Here is a 19,639-nt window from a genome sequence, read left to right on the forward strand (position 1 = left end):
TTGGGAACCCCTGCTCCAATATAAAATTGAATTCGAACTTGCTTTGAATTCCCAATGTATGCCCCACGACTGATAATCAAAAAAGGTTAGAAAAGGGAACAAAATTAATATTTATAAACACGGAATCGGGGATGAAGAATGATAAAGAAATAAGGATCAACGGAAAGGGGGGGGGGGGTAGAGAGGAAAAGGAGGAGGTTTTCTGGAGAGGGATTTGAGGAGAAAAATGGGAAGGTGGAGGCTGGATCTGTCGATTTCGGGATAGGAAGCAGACGAGAAGCTCGAGCAAAGTGCTTCACTAGGTAGTGGTACGGTCGTTAGGTCCAAGAACTACCGCATGAAAAAGTGTATGTCATTTTCGGAGTGAATTAAGTGCCCCTGTGTCAGTTGGACGTCCCACGGGACTAGATTTGGGGCCAGCCAGAACACGCGAAGCAATTAGGCGTAGCGTCACCCGGACCAGTTTTCCGAAGCAGACCGCACCACCAAGTTTTGGACCACCCTACCCAAGTTTGAGAGCATCCCGCTTCGACCAACGGCGCATATCTCGTGATTCACTACGGACATCCGGCCGCCAGGCGGCGCGACGTGCTCAGCAATGCATTCGACCATCGGTCCTGAACCCATCTCTCCACCCGAAGCGCCACCGTCTCGGCGCTCGCTCCGGCTAACATCGTTTTGACGCCGACCACGTGCTCCGGCAGGTATGTCATCATCTTCTCTTCCCCCTTTCCATCAACATCACCGCAATGGGCCCCAACGATTGAACGAAAATTATGTTTGTATATACTAACCCACACACCCTAGATATCAATATATTAGTAGAATATAAAATCAACTCGGTCCCTTTGATTTCCAAAAGCGAGAGATTAATTTCCCTACCAGTCTGCTTGGCCTTTCCCTTGTTCGCTAAATTTCAGTTGGCAGGTAAGTGTAGGGTTGCTCAAGTTTCCCCCTGGTCAATGCCGACCCTGAGGTACTTTGAAGGTGAGCTGGCCTGGGCGTATGGACGCCGATGCCACAGGACGTGTGAGCGTCCCATCGGTAGTTACAAGTTTGAGAATTTTTGTAATTTTTGTTTCGTGGAAAATCAATTTTTTTATATTTTTGACTGATATTTAGGACTGTTTTGTATATCTCAAAATGGTATTTGGTGTATTTTAAAACGTATTTACATTTTTTTTAAATCATTGAAAAATTGATGTTTTAGTCACCTTATAGAAGTCATTGTTTATTTTGTACTGAATCGCTACAATTAACATATTTTAAATTTTTCCTAAATCATTCTATCCTTGTTTAATAGTTTTAGGGAATCGAATACACTCTAAAATTATTTTTCTTAAAATTACACGGAAAATAAAATTTTGTATAAAAAAAATAAAAATAAAAATATTTCAACAATAATCATACAATCTCAAAATGTTTTCATCTCAAAAAACCCGTACCCCAAACAGGCTTCCAGGAAAAATATTAAAGTTTGGGGATGTTCAAAAGTAAAAATTAGAAAAATCAAAAACTGAAATTCACGAATTCGAGAACTAAAAAGAATCATCTTCCAAAACATGTTTAAATCGATTTTAGACGACGAAAAATGATATTTAGATCAAAATCAAAAATTTGGGTATTAGAGGGTTAAATGGTTAACGTTATTTACCTTTGCGTATTTTCACACAAAATGAACAAGTTTGACGATATGGTGCTTGATTTTCAGTGAACTAGCATAAACAGCTCTTCTTGTGATTCTTGTTCTCGTGTCTTCGACATTGGAAGCTTGATTAATAATAATTTCGAAAAAAAAGAAGGACAAATTGTGTATCAACTTCCTTTCTGCAAATAGAAATCAAATATATCAAAAACAACAAAAAAGGACCGTGGCGCTTCTTCGTTTGATCACGAAAAGTATCGGTTCTTGTTGGCACCACGAGTGTGCATCTTTCTCTGTAGAGTAAAGATACATTTAAGCCCCGAGACCTGACAGCAATCAAGCTGATCACAAGGTTGTGCCTTTGCCCAGGGCAGGTTTTTTTTCCATTGCTTGTTGTAGCGATTTCATCATGAATTCCTCAAGAGATTCCTTCAAGAATTCACCCGGTTATTTCTTCGAGGATTTGTACTGGGATACCTTTACTGGTTCCTCCTCTTTGAGGTTTTCTTCAGAAATTTCTCCAGAGATCCTTCAAGGTATTTCTGCAGGTATTCCTTCAGAGATATCTACAGGGGTTTCCTCATGCATATATTCCTTCCAGAATTCCGCTAGAGATTGCTCCAATAATTCCATCTAGAATAATTCGTAGTATTTTTGCAGGAATTTATTGAAAAAATTCTTTGAGAAAATTATACTAGCGATTATTTAAAAATAATCCAGGAATTGCTTCAATAAATAATTCGTCTAAAAATTACTACAGACACGGATTTCGTCAGTTTTTTTTCAGGGATTCCTACAAAAATGCTTCCAGGAATTTGCTAAGAAAGCTTTCCTGAGATTTCCCGAAGGAATTCCTCATGGGGTTTCTTCAAAAATTTCTACAAGAATTCCTGCAGGGAATCACCCGCGAATTCCTTCTATAACACAGCGTAACAAAAAATAACTTTTTGTTTGTCTCAAGAGCAAACTTATGTGTCTCCGAAGGATTTTGGGCCGCGGAATCCAAATCCGGGCTCAGATTTGCTCTAAAACGTCACAATTTTGAGCTATACCTCAATTTATAGGGCAAAATATGCGATTTTGGGCTTCTTTTGACTGCAAGCCATTAAGCAAGGAAATATTTTTTTTAAGCAATCAAAAGGTTAATTGGTTAATCAACATCTAAATCAACGACTCATGCAAAATATTTCGTTATATCAAATCGAATTTGATAGTTTTAAGCGATTTATGTTAGGTACGATATTTCCCATACAAGTCACCCTCCAAAAGTTGCATGCAAGTTTTCATACTAATTTGTTGTTGAAAATCAATAGTTACCTTAGATAGATTCGATGCGTTGCGTTGCGTTGCGTGGTAACGGAGTAATTCGTAGATTGCATACTGAAAGTTGTCATGTTAAATCTTGAATATTCCTATTCTAATTGCTTATGGAATGCTACTTGGGAAGGAATAGCTATCCAATTAGAGGTTGAAGTAAAAAAGACATGAAAACTTCCATTGCCGACCACGCCCATCTTCTCCGTTACGAGGATAGGAAAGGATGTGATGATATGACACCTACTTTATGAAAGGCCAGCGGCTCACCGGCGCCCCCGTAGGTGTCAAGGAGTTGGATATTTGGAATGGGTTGATTTGGGAATCACTATAAGCGAGTGATGCGACAAGATTTTGTGAATTATTATTATTATTATTATCTTTATTTACGAGTGTATTTGAGTAGTACATGTAGATGTGTTGATGTGAAGGTAAGTGTTTTCGTATGTTTAAACACCAACATTGGGAGTGACGTAGCTAAAAAGGTTTTGTCACTCCTTGGGCCATTTTGCTTCAGGGATGGGGCACAGGCATTAGGGTGGGGATAATTTCAAAAAATCTCTTCGATACATGATTTCCCAAGTGGAAAATGATCTACTAGTCGAAATAAGTCAGCTGTACAAAAATTAGCGATTTCGGTTGATATTTAGGGGTGGCGCAAAGGGTTCAAGTGAAATTTTTGCTAGAACAAACTTTCAAAAATCATTTCAAATTTAATTTTCAAACTTATTTTTTCTAGACTAAATCGGTGATTCTAGAACCCAATTGGGCCAAATTTGTGCTCAAAATTGCGATATCTCTACTGGTTTCTGGGATATTTGAAAAAAAAAAATGTTTTTCAGTATTTTTTGGGTTTGGTACCAAAATATGACATTTTTCTCAAATATCTCGGAAACCAGTGGAGATATCGCAATTTTGAGCACAAAATAAGTTTGAAAATTAAATTTGAAATGATTTTTGAAAGTTTGTTCTAGCAAAAATTTCACTTGAACCCTTTGCGCCACCCCTAAATATCAACCGAAATCGCTCATTTTTGTACAGCTGACTTATTTCGACTAGTAGATCACTTTCCACTTGAGAAATCATATATCGGAGAGATTTTTTGAAATTAGCCCCACCCTACACAGGCATTTACACTGTGTCCTGGCTAACAAGCCTAGGCTTAAGCGCCATTGCTCGCTCTCTGAAACGATAAGTAGGGTAAGAAATCAAACTTTGAACTAGTCAAATTGTAATCTTAATTTGAACCATTTCAAAATTCATTAAATCAAAGTACTTTTCAGGCAAATATTGTCCCGAAAAGGATGTTAAACAGCTTTCCGTAATATAACCTGATAACATGGACTTTAAAAGCATTAAAAAAAGTGTTTTTGTCATGCAAAACAGGCAATTGAAAAATCACTGTGATTTCACCCATTTCCCCCAACAGAAAGCACATTTTCGATTCACTCACAGCTCATGCATTGTATCACACGCAATATGTGAACACGTCAAGTAAAAGCTTATTTATCGTAGAATCGACCAACCGAATAATATTCCGCATTATTTGTCATAAAACTATCAAATTTAAGTGATTCTTACTTGGAGAATGTTATCTTAAGTTGAACTATTTGTAATCTAAATTTGAACTAGTAAACGGGGGTGAGCTTCTAGTGTTGGCCTGTAGATTGCGCTAGTGGTTGCTTTGTTTACTCTTGGGGGATGAAAAATTCCAAATTTAGTTTCCAAATTCCTAAAGAATTTCGAACATTCTGAGGTGAGATTCCACTGCCTAATGAAATATAGGTATGCGAATTAGCAGATTCATGTGATTTTTAATTGTTTAGCATAGAATTGGCTGTTTTGTGAGTTGCTCAAGCTGCTGCCGCCAGTAGTTCAAATTAAGATTAAGGACAAACGTCTTGAAATCCCGCTTCAACAGTGCATCAAAACTTCAGACGCACAAATCTCAAGAAGTAAGCTTCAAACAGCAATGCATTTTATTATTCTGTTCTTGCTCACTTGTAATTAGCTTAAAATAAGAAGCTCAGGTGCGCTGGTTTTGTTTACGAAAAGATTTGTGCCCTCGAAATCGTGAGTAGGTGCCAAAGTCGGCCATTGTGGCGGCCATTTTGGGATTCTAACAAGTCTGTCCTTAAAATTGGTTCAAATTATGATTACGATGGTTCAAATTAAGATTAGGGTAAGAAATCAAACTTTGAACTAGTCAAATTGCAATCTTAATTTGAACCATTTCGAAATTCATTAAAACGACGTACTTTTTAGGCAAATATTGCCCCGAAAAAGATGTTAAACAGCTTTCCGTAATATAACCTGATAACATGGGCTTTGAAAGCATTGAAAAAAGCGTTTTTGTCATGGAAAACAGGCAATTGAAAAATCACTGTGATTTCACTCATTTCCCCTCAGAGAAAGCACATTTTCGGTGCACTCGTACAGCTCATGCATTGTATCACACGCAATATGTGAACACGTCAAATGAAAGCTTATTTATCGTAGAATCGACCAACCGAATAATATTTCGAATTATTTGTCATAAAATTATCAAATTTAAGTAATTCTTACTTGGAGAATGTTATCTTAAGTTGAACCATTTGTAATCTTAATTTGAACTAGTAAACGGGGGCGAGCTTCCAGTGTTGGCCAGCAGACTGCGCTAGTGGTTGTTTTGTTTACTCTTGGGGGATGAAAAATTCCAAATTTAGTTTCCAAGTTCCTGAAGAGTTTAGAACATTCTTAGTTGAAATTCCACTGACTAACGAAAAATAGTTATGGGAATTAGCAGATCCATGTGTTTTTCTACTGTTCAGCACGAAATTGGCTGTTGTGGGAGATGCTCGAGCTGCTGCCGCCAGTAGTTCAAATTAAGATTAAAATTGGTTCAAATTATGATTAGGATGGTTCAAATTAAGATTAAAATCATTGTTGACAAATAGTCGAATTTTTCAATGAAATTCGGTGCAAATACAAAGTTTTTACCACTTAACAGAAAGCGGCTTTCATGTACATAAGATTTTGCTGTAGTAAATTAATTCCATTTGGGAGAAAAAAACACTCAAAATTTGCGCTACTTTGGAAAACCGCAATTTGGTTCAACTTTTGATTACCTACCCTAAAATCATTGTTGATGAAAAATCGAATATTTCAATGAAATTCGGTGCAAATACAAACTTTTTACCATTTAACAGAAAGCTTATACCCGTGGCTTTCATGTACATACGATTTTGCCGTAGTAAATTATTTCCATGTGGGAGAAAAAATCACTTAAAATTTGCACTGCTTCAGAAAGCCGCAATATGGTTCAAAGTTTGATTACCTACCCTATTCTTCATTTTTCTTTATCTTCAATTACTGAGAAAAGCCGACTATGTTTGAAAATATACCAATACATTTAAGAGTTCAACTTGCTGCAAAAAATATGGTTTTGTGATTGTTTTCAAACATTGACTCACTAGCGTTGAAGAACCTCCTTTTGGAACACTGGTATAACTGGTATAAGTTCGATCTATTATGTTCAAGAATATAACACAAATATGATTTCAAAACTTATATAAGAACGATCAATAGAATATTTTATTCAAATGCAAAGAACTCAATGAATTTATGAAACAATGGACTACCCGCTTGACGTGCAACCACAGTTGATCAGCAGGAGTAAATCCATATAATTTTGTATGGCGAAAAGCATCTAAACTTGAATTACTTGACATAGAAAGCTCTTCCTACAAAAGTATTTGGTAGGCATAATAGTGCTTGCCCTTGTGCACAACCACTACCAAATATTTTTTCGAATAATGTATTCCCCTTCGAGAAATGTGCCTTTAGATGCTATTCGCCATACAATATTTTTGCGATTTACTTTTAGCGATTTTCCGCGCATAGAAGCTAGCGCCACATTGGTTGTTGCGGAGAGTAGAAAAACAGCCGATGCAATGAAAATAAAAGTGATACTATTTTAGATACATTAAATGCCACTACTGGTTTCGCCACAGTACCATCAAATAGTGAGCTTTTAAGGGATTCAGCTAAGAACAGTTTCGGTTTTGTATTGTAGAAAACTAAATCATTTAGGGAGCGAATTTTGTTTCTCAAGCTCCAATGGGGCGATACCAAAAGTTTTGGGAACACTGTTCTAAGTGGTCCAGAACTAGGGTTACCAGACGTACTCTTTTTAGAGTACATGTACTCTTTTCCAGCAAAAAATTTGGCGTACTATTCGTTTTGGTAAAATGGGCCAAATTGTACTCTTTTTTGCAAAATTACATTTTTCTGATAAAAATCAATCAAAATAATCAAAATTTTAGCACACATTTCGATAGGTCTTATCTGCAGAAGAAATGCCATCTTTATTTTCCCTTTATTCCATTGAAATCACATTAATTCATTCAGATTATGATTTACTTCTTGCTGAAAAATGTTGTTAAAACTGTCGTTTACTAAATTGTATTACAAAAATGGCTTTACTATATGGCTTGCAATAATCGGAAGAGAGGGTAAATAATAACGAAAGTATTTCGTTTTGTGTAATATGTTAGCTTTTGAAAGCAGGCTGTTGTATCTCGCGCCTAAAGCGGCGCAAACGTTGGCTGTTCAGCCACATCCAAGCAGCGATCCATTCAACCGCGCTGGCTGCGCATTGTTTGATCCAACTCGTCGTCAGCCCGACGACATGGTAGGCACCGTGCAAGCCAGCATCCAGCGCATTGCGGCGCGCGCGGCTATAGATTTAATTCTACTATGTTTTGTTTCATCTCCGTACTGTGTCGCCTATATAAGGCGACAGAATTTTGTATTGTAGCTATAAGTTTTCTCGTTTCCCCATCGAGCAGACACGCCGTCTGTCTCGATGGCAAATATATAGTTTGGATTTCAAACCTGTTGTTCTTCGTCGCCTGGAGCCCCCCCCCCCCCTCCTATCATCCACACAACGTAGTCCTAGCCCTGAACGAAACATGGTGCCGTGACCAGGATTGATCGCCAAGAGCGGTCTCGAACCGACACTCCCGGGACCGGTTGCCAAGGAGCGACCACGGATCATCCATTTCGACGGGACCCAGGATACAACGATGAAGACAACGATCCAATCCTACCCGGACCGGCGTGTCCATTCCACGGAGCAGCGAATCCATCTCCGAGCCGGCGAGCTCAAGCATACTGGAGCAACCAAACACCAAAGAAGTACAGTTTCCTTCCAAGCCGGCGTGCTTTGCTCCAACTGGTGTGTCCAAATTCCGGACCGGCGTGTCCAAGGAAAACAAACCATCCACCCTCCGGACCGGCGTGTCCACAATCGGAATAGTGGCATCTACTCCGACGGCCCATCCATCTTCCAAACGACCGAATCATCCTGGTTTTCCTTCCACCGGCGCGTGGAGCTTCCGAAGCTAGTCCTTCATCTATGATTCGGTCATCGGCAGCATCTGCTGGCAATAGGGAATTCCGGCCTTCCACTCGGCGTAGTCAGGCCAAGCTGCAGTCCAACGCAGCGGGAATCTCCCATCGACCAGCATCATCAACCAACCATTCCATCCAAAATCAGTCGTCGACGCACCACCGGTCGGCTTGCAGAAGCATCGACGACAACGATCATCCATCCGATCGCCAGGTCACACTGGCTCACGCAGGTACAGAAATTGAAAACGAAAATTAATTTCGTTTTGAGGCGCCGGGAACAAACAACCACCCTCCGGACCGGCGCGTCCACACTCGGACTGATCGCATCAGACCGACGGCATACCCAACACCATCCTACTGGCGAGTCAAACGGCACTCCACCGGCGCGTGGATCTTCCGAAGCGTAAGCTTCATTCCGACTCGACCACTGGCAGTATCCGCAGGCATCCGGGAATTCTGACCTTCCACTCGGCGTAGTCAGGTCACGCTTGTCGTCCGTCAAGCAAGAATCTCCCACCTGCCAGCACCCCAGAACAATCAACCAACTACCTAGCATCCGGATCAATCAAACCCAATCACCATTCAAGCACTCCGCATTCCACGATCATCTTTCCATCGGACGACCAACGTGTATGAAGGCAGGCAAACGTACCACGATCATCGGAATACTACCTGCGGCTGTGGCAGTAGCAAATAATCGTCATCCTTCCATCCTACCGACGACGGCAAGCTACGCAGTCACCGTGGTCAAAAATTGAAAACGAAAAATAGTTTCGTTTTGAGGCGCCGGGATGTTCGATCTCGACCCGTTGTCGGCGTCATCTCTGGCTAATTGATTCCAATCCAAGCGTGTGCTGTGCAGAGATCGGTCATTGAAATTGCTGCCCATTGTTCCCTTCAACGCAGCGCACAATTGTCACCATCCAGCGTGCAGCTTCTCTGCCTTGGCGCCAATCTACGATTGCGCCAAGCTGCAGAAAGCAGCGCGCGCGGTTAATCAACAATAAATTTTATATTCAATTGTCCATCCGTACTGTGTGCACCTATATAAGGTGCACGCGAATTCATGTAGATTAGAATTGTAAGTGAAGATCACTCCCGAGCAGGCGTGTGCCTCTCGGGGGCAAATATATATCCAAAGTTTTAAACCAAAGTAGTTGTTTGTCGTCGCCTGGATCCTCCCTCCTCACCACACAACGTAGCCCTGGCCCTAGACGAAACACAGGCTTTAGTTTTAAATGTCTTGGACGAAGCAGTGAGTTACATTTTCCATTGAGTTCTTAAAAGAAGTTTGTAATCTGTATTAACGAGATTTTAGCCTTTCCGAAGAAAGAACTCACATTTTGCGAGTTTGTCGGGTTTGGGATTCGATGCTAAGTCCTCGGCGTAAGCGTCACGTGTGATGATGATGAAAATACTAGGTCAGTTTCACAAAAAAACTAAAAAAAAGTCTTACGAAACCTATTGCACGAAATCCATCTACGGGAGAACAAAAACATTGACAGTTCTCGCTAATTCTTAAGGAAAGGAATTTGAAAACAAATCACTAACACACAAGTATTTGGATTGGTCAATAGTTAGCAAGAATACTGAAAAATGTAAGATTAAAACTTGCTGTAATAACTATCCAGTGATGTATTCAGTAGACACAACTTTAGTTTTTTACTTCGTTAGAAAATGTACCTACCTTTTAGGTGTCAAGTATGGTTTACAGAATTGAAATATCAAAATCTTCGAGAGTGTCAAACAGTATTTAATCGAAAAAAAAATCAATATTTACTTGATTACTGTACTCTTTTATCAGAATTCTTAAAAGTACTCTTTTCATGTGTGAACAATATGGTAACCCTATCCAGAACACGAGATATCCAAAGTAACATTTTTTAGTCAAATAGACTAGAAGCGGTTTTCAAAACTACCATGAAACCAAAAAAAAGGTATAAGGTTTTATGACGGATTTCAAAATTTCTACAAGACGAATTGGTCATAAAAATGTTACTTGGGATACGACGTTCAGACTGAACTGGAAGCTCATAAGAACACTGAGTGATTTTCGAACTAAATTGTTTTCCATGTGAAAGCTCTTAGTCTTCTGAGAAACTTTGCCGAAGACAGAATCCTTCAAAGTGGCCCAGAACACGAGATATACGACGTTTTGACTGATCTGGAAGCTCCTAAAACCACTTGCGCCATGCAGTGAGTAACTCACGAACTAAATGATTTTCTATGTGAAAGCTGTTAGTCTTCTCAGCAACTTTGCCGAAAACAGTATCCTTTTAAGTGGTCCAGAACACGAGCTTTACGGCGTTCAGGCTGAACTGAGAGCTCCTAGGAACACTAACACCACGCAGTGAGTAGTTCTCGAACTAAATTGTTTTCTATGTGAAAGCTTTTAGTCTTCTGAGCAACTTTACCGAAGACATTATCCTTCTAAGTAGTCTAGAACGCGAGATATTCCATAACTACTGGAAAAATGTAATGATATCGCACATGTCCGACATGGTGCCCTGTGTATCAGATTCCCGGTGGCCAATGTTCCTGAAACCACTGTTTCAACATGTCAACACATTCTTGAAGAAATTATCTTTCAAATAAGACATTGGTCATTTGAATTGGTAAAAAAATCATCATTCTATAAGAATTTGAATTTCTGGGTCATAATGACCACAATGCATTACATATTCGTAACTACTTTATGGCGCTATTTTCCATTTTGTGGCGTCTTTTTAAGGATTTTTTAAATGCTTCGTTTCTGCAAAATATTAAAAGTCAAGAAGTTTCATTACGATAAGTTTATTAACAAAAGAGAATGAATGCTTGAGATCGCGTTTTGGGTCACAATGACCCTAATGCACGACGAAGGTTAAATCTGGTTCTCCTCTCTGAATTAATTGTACATATTGGGTTTCTATTTGTTTTCTTGCTACGCTAATTACTGTCCTCGTTTGAATTCCTTTCAAAACAGCATAAATGATAATACTTTTTTGAAAGATTTATTGATGTTGTTCTTAATATATTTTTTTCATTCATTAGGCGCCGTCCACAAATTACGTAACGCTCTAGGGGGAGGGGGGAGTACGGCCGAGCGTTACGACCCATACAAAAATATTAGGATTTTCATACAAAAAAGCATTACGGAGGGGGGGGGGGATCGAAAAATGTAGATTTTCGCGTTACGTAATAAATGGATGCTGCCTTATGAGCAAAAATATACCCCTTAGAAAGTGGGTCCCCGCAACACTGTGGCCCTAGAGTTCCACATTTATCTTTAAATCCAGCCATATGTAGTGTATTGATCATCTATGAATTATAATTCAAATTATTATTTTCCAGCAACCAACGATCCCACATGTGCAAAACATCGGTGCAACATTATGATTGTCAGATTCATGGAGTCAACATAAGCGAAGGTCAAATTCATACCTTTAAGCATGAACCACAAAAGCAAGTTATAACGTTCAGAAAATCTATCTTACACTATTTGCCAAAATCATTGATTGATGCATATCCGAGCATGAAATTATTGAATTTAAATCAGCTTGAAATCGTTACAATAGAGGACAGCGCATTCGATAATGCTACACAGCTTGAAAATTTGTTCCTTGAAGGAAACCGCTTGCAGACTCTTCCAGCTAAAGTATTGAATGGTGCTCGTAAATTGAAGCAGTTAATTTTAACAAACAACGACATAAACACTATCACTTATAATTTTGGAAGCAATAGTTTCTTAAACGATCTTTCTATAAACGGGAACAAAATTGATCAACTACCAACTTTTCAATACATACCACGATTAAAAACATTCAATGGATCAAATAATACGTTTGCACATATTGACAAGAATCAATTCATTAGACAAATTCAAATCGAAAACATCGACCTATCACACAACCAACTAACCAACTTAGATCTTACCTTATCATCGCGAAACCTTCAAGCTGTAGACATAAGCAACAATAAATTGACTAGCCTTAAAATAACGTTACAAATGGAATATCTGAATATTGGTAATAATGTTTTGTCAACATTAGTAACAAATGGAGAGTGCTTGTTAAAATCATTGATATTGTCCAGTAACAAGCTAGCATCACAGCCAAATTTTATAAATTGTCAACTAATGGAGGTATTGGACGTATCAAAAAACACGATGGAAACCTTCGAATATTCAGAAAAGTTTGAAAATCTAAAGGAACTGAATCTTGCACACAATAATATATTAGAATTTGTTATACCTACCGCACCTAGAAGGCCACATAAACTCATTTCGCTGGATTTATCCCATAACCGGCTTTCCTATTTATCCTCACTTTCATTCTTTACATCTTTAAAGGAGTTAAGACTAAATAGCAACCAATTTCTTGGGATTCAGCAACAATCTTTACCGAGAACAGTAGAAAATTTGTTTGTATCGAATAACCAATGGATATGTGCTGAAGTGACATTTTTCGCAAATATTGCAAAAGATAAAGTAACATATTGTAATGAAGCATTCAAATCTGTGCAAGGGATTTGTTGTACGGACTATTGGAATACTTTCAATGATGTACTAAATGAAATAGTCAGACATACATATTTTCATGAACAATCAAACTACGATAGATTGAAATATAAATGTCCACAAAGGCATTACAACACACAATATACCTACATTGAATTGATCAGGCAATTAGATCCAGGAGCTGATAGAAGAAGATTGCAAATCTACCAAGATATTGCCAACGCTAAAGAATCAGTGACAAGAAAACAAAATGAATTAAACATTATCATAAACAGACAACTTGAATCCAAAAATTTCAAATCAAGCATGGCAATTCTTATCGAAACCAAGCGCATTACGTATCATATAACAAGGGAAGGCGAAATTGCAGACAAAGAAATGCTAAGCAGAGTCATAAATTTTGTTCGTCAAAGAGACACTTGGACCACTGACCTGTCGAATCGTCGTAGGACGAAAACTGAAAATACTCATACTTCGTTTAACCAGAAAATTGACGAAAAAAATCGAATTGATGCAATTATTCGCATGCTGAGATATGAAGTTTTAGATAAGAAGAGGGAGGAAGAACGTCTGAAAAAAGTTATGGAGCATCTCCAGATAAGAGTTGAAAGAAATAATGCACCTTTAATCTATGGAAAAACGAGTAGTTTATGATCTATCATATCACGGTTCAAATTTGTTCTGCTCAGCTCTAGATTTCACCTTTTTTAATTGCTCCCGACTAGAAACTCAGAAATCCGAAATTTTGTTCCTCCCCCTTCCGGGCACTGGCGTGCGCTAGTATGGGACAGAAAAAGACGTTTCACTCCTGTACACTTTTTGAGCTTTTTGATTTCAGCTCGATCGGAAAGACTATATTTTAGCGCCAGTCATTTTAAGTTTTCATACAATATACTATGGGGAAAATCACGTTGTCAAAGAAAAATCGCCTCAGGTTGCCCCTTAACCCCTAAAAATAAATCGATGAATGATTTCTATAGGAAATTTTACGAGGAACCAACCATTCGAAGACTGCAAAGCGATATAAGGCATGTGAAAAAAGTTATTAGCTGAAAACCAAATAGCGTTGCAACGCCGTTTAACACGTAAGGAATAACAATAAATAATAAAATCTCGTAATTTTATCGATCGGTGAGAAGAATTCAACTTTTTACAGGAACGTCGCATCGCTTTGCGGTCTTCGGAGGTCTGATTCTTCGTAATGTTTTCTACAGAAATCATTCATCGACTTATTTTAAAGGATCAAGGTGTGACCGCAAGCGATTTTTCTTTGAAGAAGTAATTTTTTTTTTCCATAGTAAATCGTATGAAAAACTACGAATGGCGGGCGCTAAAATATAGTTTCTCCGATCGATCTGAAATTTTGCACAGTTGATATGGGAGCAAAACGGTACTTGAAAAGTATACAGGAGTTGGGGTTTTTCCATTTTTTATATTTTCCCATATAAACCGTGTCCCAGACTTGCGCAGCTTTCTCTTTTCTCACTCACTCTCCAAAACAAACACAACAAAGAGCGGGATGAAAGAGAGGGCAAGTGCCCCGCGATGTCAAAATCTCAATTATTATCAAACTTTCATGTCCTCGGAATTTTCTTCGGAAGTGATTAGTGTTTGGGTAATATTTTATTTTATCAGCAACACTGCTGCTGCCGCTGTTGGATGGGGTCAATGCTCTAAATTTCACCAGGTTAGGCCCATCGGGCAAAGTGGTGTTTGTGATATGAAAATTTGGAAGTAGTAGTCGTGTCATCACCGACAAACCGACGTGACACTCTGTTTTCAAGATTGGCAAGAAATTCTAACTTCAAACCGTTTTGAAATCGTAACTCGTTCTGTCATTTTCGTCTTTTGACAAAAGAAACCTTGAAGAAGATGTCATAAAACAGCGCGAAAATCTACAGCTGATCAATGTAAACATCAAATACACTCTTATTTCTATCTCACCAATAGAAGATACAATCAACCATGCAATAAAGCTATTCAAAGAAATCCTTCGATATATGAAGCAAAATAGTCAATAAGTCCGAAATAAAATATCCCAAACATAAAAACTTTCACCGGATGAAATTTCATTTCAACGTTCATAACGAAATGTCTTCTTATTGCGGAAAACATTGAATGCAGGTTATTACTTCAAAATGTGTAAAATAGTTTGACAAGGTAAAGTTCCTGTACGCACGCACGGTGTGTCTGGTAGAACAAAATTATTACAAAAAAATGGGCATCGCTAATTTTTACGCTACGTGAAAGTGGACGCTACCAGCTTTCATTCAAGCCCAACATCGAAATATTCTATCGGGGGAACTTTTTCATACAAAAATTGGGTATGTTTGTTAAGTAGAAATAGGGATTAATTTGGAACCGTGCATTTTGTATGGAGAAAAACGGTATTCTGAAAAGGTTGCTCGGGATCCCTCGGTGGATTTTTTTGAGGGACCCTGCAAATGAAAGCTGAAAGCCTCTATTTTTGAATAGCGAAAAATTTGACGATGCCCATTTTTTTGTTATAAACTTTTCCCATACACATGCCGTGGCACGCACACATAAAGAGGAAGCTGTGTAAATCGTCGCACAGATGGAGCTAGTGATTAAAAGGAGAACTTATTCGCCAAGAAAAATTGGAAAAGTTGTATGAGCTGGCACGTCGGTTTGTCGGTGGTGTCATGTCAACTTCGGCAAGCCGAAATCGCACGAAGTTGACGAAGGTGACGTCACGTTCCAGAAGCTGCGAACAAATTTTCTGGCGAACGTGACGTCGCGATCAGCTGATCGGTTTGTTTACATATTTTTATCGACAAATACAGGCAAACATATACGTTCACCCAGACCTGTGAATAATTGACATCGGGATGGGGTCCCGAGCAGGAACAAATAACTGGCACAGAACTGCAGCACATCAAAGTCAGGTATCATACCAAGACAAGGTTTTGGTCGGTTATCCAGGTATTGAAAATAACTTATTTTTGGTATTTTGATGATATTGATGAAATACCTCAACGAGTTATTGGTTTAATGTTGAGGACTGCTTCAGGTATTATTCAATTATGAAATAATCGCTGTTTGTATGGAAAAATCGCCGATTAATATTTGAGTATTGCCATACCAGATGTCATTATTCACGCCTTATGCACAGAATCCACCCCAGTTTTTTTTTTATTTTTTGGTTTTTATTAACGTGTATTTTAACATTTAGCTAATTCTACACTAACCACTCATGTTTTTGTTTTAGGTGTTTACCTCTTATGCAGGGCTTCTTAATACCTCATTTAGGTTGCAGGTCTCGCGGAAAGGCTTATAATCAAAAATTTTGACACTGTGTGCCCCCTCTTTTATCTTCTTCTTTCGTGTGTTTATTTAAAAGAAAAAAGCTACGCACTAGTGTGGGTCATCGGAACCGTTTTCTCAGATCAAAGCTTTTTTGGTTCCACTTCGAGTCCTGAGTATCTGTGCAAAATTTGAGCACGATCGGTTGCGTCTACATTTTGCGCATTGCAATTGAAATTTGTATGGGACTTTATATGGGAAAACATACTTTTTTGCATATTAGCCATAAGTTAAAAAAGTTTGTCTGAAACTTTTTAATCGATACTGTAAAATGATAGCCTGGGATGTTCTGAAAAACTTTGTTGAAGACCGCAAAGTGATCCGATGCTTGTGAAAATAGTTATAACCAATGAACCGCATGCATGTGTTTATGTTTTAGCATATTGTAAAGGAATAACAATAGCAACAAAATCATGCTGTTTCGCCAAGCAATGTCAACGCTATAACTTTTTGCATAAGCATCAGATCACTTCGCGGTCTTCCACAAAGTTTATCAGGACATCCTAGGCTATGTTTTCACTTTATCGGTTACACGGTCTTAGACAAATTCGAGCTTGTTATAAGAAAAATGCAAAAAAGTGTGTTTTCCCATGTAAAACCCCATACAAACTTCAAACGCGATGCGCAAAACGTAGACATAACCGATCGTGCCCATATTTTGCACACTTATTTGGGTCCTGAAATGGGATCAAAAAAGTTTTGCTCTGATGGGATACCATTGAATTTTTCATTTTCCCATATAAACGATGACCCACTCTACTACGCACGCTAGAGCTTCTGGAAGAGGATTAGAATATCCAGCCACAGAATGTCAATGCCGCGAGCGTTCGTGTGACCATCATATAGTTTGCCACGTCCTTACAGCGTCATTGATGGTCCTAGAAGTGTCAAATCAATTATAATTATCAAAACAAAACATTTACTACAACATGTGCATTTAAAGCCAAGGAATAGTTACACCCCAGGTATGAAATAAATTCATTTAAATTATTGACAACAGCGCCATTAGCGATCTAATTTCTCATATATTCATTGGGAGAAAGGAGAAACATCGAGGTTTTTCGATTGTTATTTCGGTTGAATGCACGATATAAAAAAAGAAAAAATTAAGCTTTAGAGGTTGTGCAGCTACCATCAAAATTACTCGTCAGGCGATTCTCAAGAAACAGTGTTTCTACGAAATGATGTTTTTAAGATTTCTTATATTGAACGCCAGAATCCTTCTACTGTATCGAGCAGTTGGTGAATAAACCATGCTGTTTAGCGTCATGGTGTCTTCGAGAAAGTTTATCACTACAACAACGCGCTATCTTCAACTATTGGTAAAAATGATAAAAATGAGTTAGGAAGAAAATGTATTGTTTGAATTTTTCGAGATACAAATTAGATGTCTTCACCAAAGTCTACCGACACAACCCTTTGAAAAAGCTGTTTTGTCCTCAATGTTTTTTTTTTTAGTTTTAATTCTGTATTTTTCATGTTCTACATACTTATTGATAATGGTTAAACACTCAATTTTGCAGAACATATCATATTGGTAATTTCAAAAATAATATACAGGGGGTGGCCAAAATGTTTGGGATAGACAACTTTTTTTCACAAAAAAGTTCAACATGCTGTAACTTTTCACAGAGCTCATCAAAAATTGTAAAGTTTTGACTGTTTATCAACCTATAATATGTGCATCATTGGTACAAATTTGAGCTCGATTGGTTAATATTTCGCAAAGCTAGAACCGTTTTCGTAGAACACTATTTTTCAGACAGCTTATTTTTGAAGTGTCGTATCTGAGAAACCAGTAAACCGAATTGAATGACATTTTGAACGTTTATCGACAATATGATAATGCTTCAACCGTTACTTAAACATTGGTACTTTTAAAACGTTGAAAAAAGTTATCATGGATTGACAAATTTGGATCTGTTACGAAAAAATGTATTTTTTTTACATTAATGTCAATAAATTTTAGTTTTGATATCCAAAGATTTTCTACAACTGTTCTCAAGATATCTCTAATCAGATATATTAGGGCCTATTTGGATTGAAGGAAGAGCACATTTAGTAATTTGTGGTTTTATAAATTTGACTTATTTTCCTCTATATGGGTGAAAACGTCAAACCGGTATAACTTTATTCGTCGTGAGAAAATATTACATTTCATAATGTCGTATCGAGTATCAGTATATTGTTGATAAACGCTCAAAACTTCATTCGATTCGATTCACTGGTTTCGGAAATATGACAGTTCAAAAATTGGTTATCTAAAAATAATGCTTTACAAGAACGGTTCTTGCTTCGCGAAAGATTAACCAATCGAGCCCAAATTTGTACCAATGATGACAAACAGTCAAAATTTTACTATTTTTGATGCACTCTATGAAAGAAAAGTAACAGCATGTTAAACTTTTTTGTAAGGGAAAAAAAAAGTTGCCGATCCCACACATTTTGGCCACCCCCTGTAGTTGTAGCGGTCTTTATATTTGTTTGGGCTATATTTCAAGCATCAATCTACACAATATAGGCAATACTCTATACGCATGCGAAAAAACGTAAAATAACGCAGTTACAAACTTGGTGTCTTAGACAAAGTTATTCAAAACATCATTTCCTACAACTTCTGTGCCCTTCAATTAATAACTGTGGAAATGCTCTAAGAACACTTAGTTGAATAGAGGCAGGTCAAGTTCCAATGTGAACGTCGAGCCATAAAGAAGTAGTAAAAGAAGAAGGATATCGAAAAATCTCGATTTTTTTCGAAATCCCAAAAATGTAAATCAATACTTTTCCCGTTTCCCCTCTTCCAGATGGGGGAATCAAAACTTAGGATTTATTAGGTTTTAGTCGGAAGCTATCATTAAAAGCTAAAATTTAGAACAAAAGTTGATTGTTTTTTTGGACCATGTATTTAAATAAAAGACATTGAACTACTGAACAGATGAAATATCATCAATCATTTGTATTATTCGCAAAGATATCACATCCCTGATAGTACGCCTTTACAACAGTTTTTTGCCCTTCTGCAATTCTGCTATTATCAACGTATCCCTTGTGTGTTAGTGTTGGTGTATTGTAGGTGCCAACTCTTTCTAATCCACTCTGATTGCTAACTACCTATTGAACTATTACCATTAAATCTGGCAATCTATGAAATTAAATGAGTTAAGCACCTATACAGAAGCTAACACAACCTCCTCTGTTTGTTCTTTGTCTGGATGGATATAAGGGAAATCGGTTTAATATACCCCACCGGGGTAAAATAAACCCACCTCAATATCTCTCTGATAATGAGTAACGCTGAGACCGACCCACTATTTACACCTTATCTTAAGAAATGCTTAAGGTGGCGACTTTCTGAAAGCCCTCGCCAAAAAAGTAATTCATTTGGTTACTCAAATTTATAGACCCCCCGTTAGTTAGAGCTGTTGTTAAGAAGAGGAAAGATAGAGCTACTATTTATAGCTATA

The 19,639-nt window shown here is 37.9% G+C and overlaps 1 protein-coding gene across 1 annotated transcript in view; it reads left to right on the forward strand.

The window, feature by feature from the left end:
• LOC115256175 (transforming growth factor beta activator LRRC33-like) overlaps nucleotides 1-19,308 on the forward strand; it is a 36,553-nt gene extending 17,245 nt beyond the window's left edge. Inside the window, exon 3 of the mRNA XM_062852385.1 lies at nucleotides 11,687-19,308. Coding sequence (XP_062708369.1) covers nucleotides 11,687-13,505 — 1,819 coding nt within the window. The 3' untranslated portion in view covers nucleotides 13,506-19,308. The remainder of the gene's footprint in view (nucleotides 1-11,686) is intronic.
• Nucleotides 19,309-19,639: the final 331 nt, after the last annotated feature.

The sequence above is a fragment of the Aedes albopictus genome, chromosome 2 (assembly GCF_035046485.1).
Source record: "Aedes albopictus strain Foshan chromosome 2, AalbF5, whole genome shotgun sequence".
Lineage (NCBI taxonomy): Eukaryota > Metazoa > Arthropoda > Insecta > Diptera > Culicidae > Aedes > Aedes albopictus.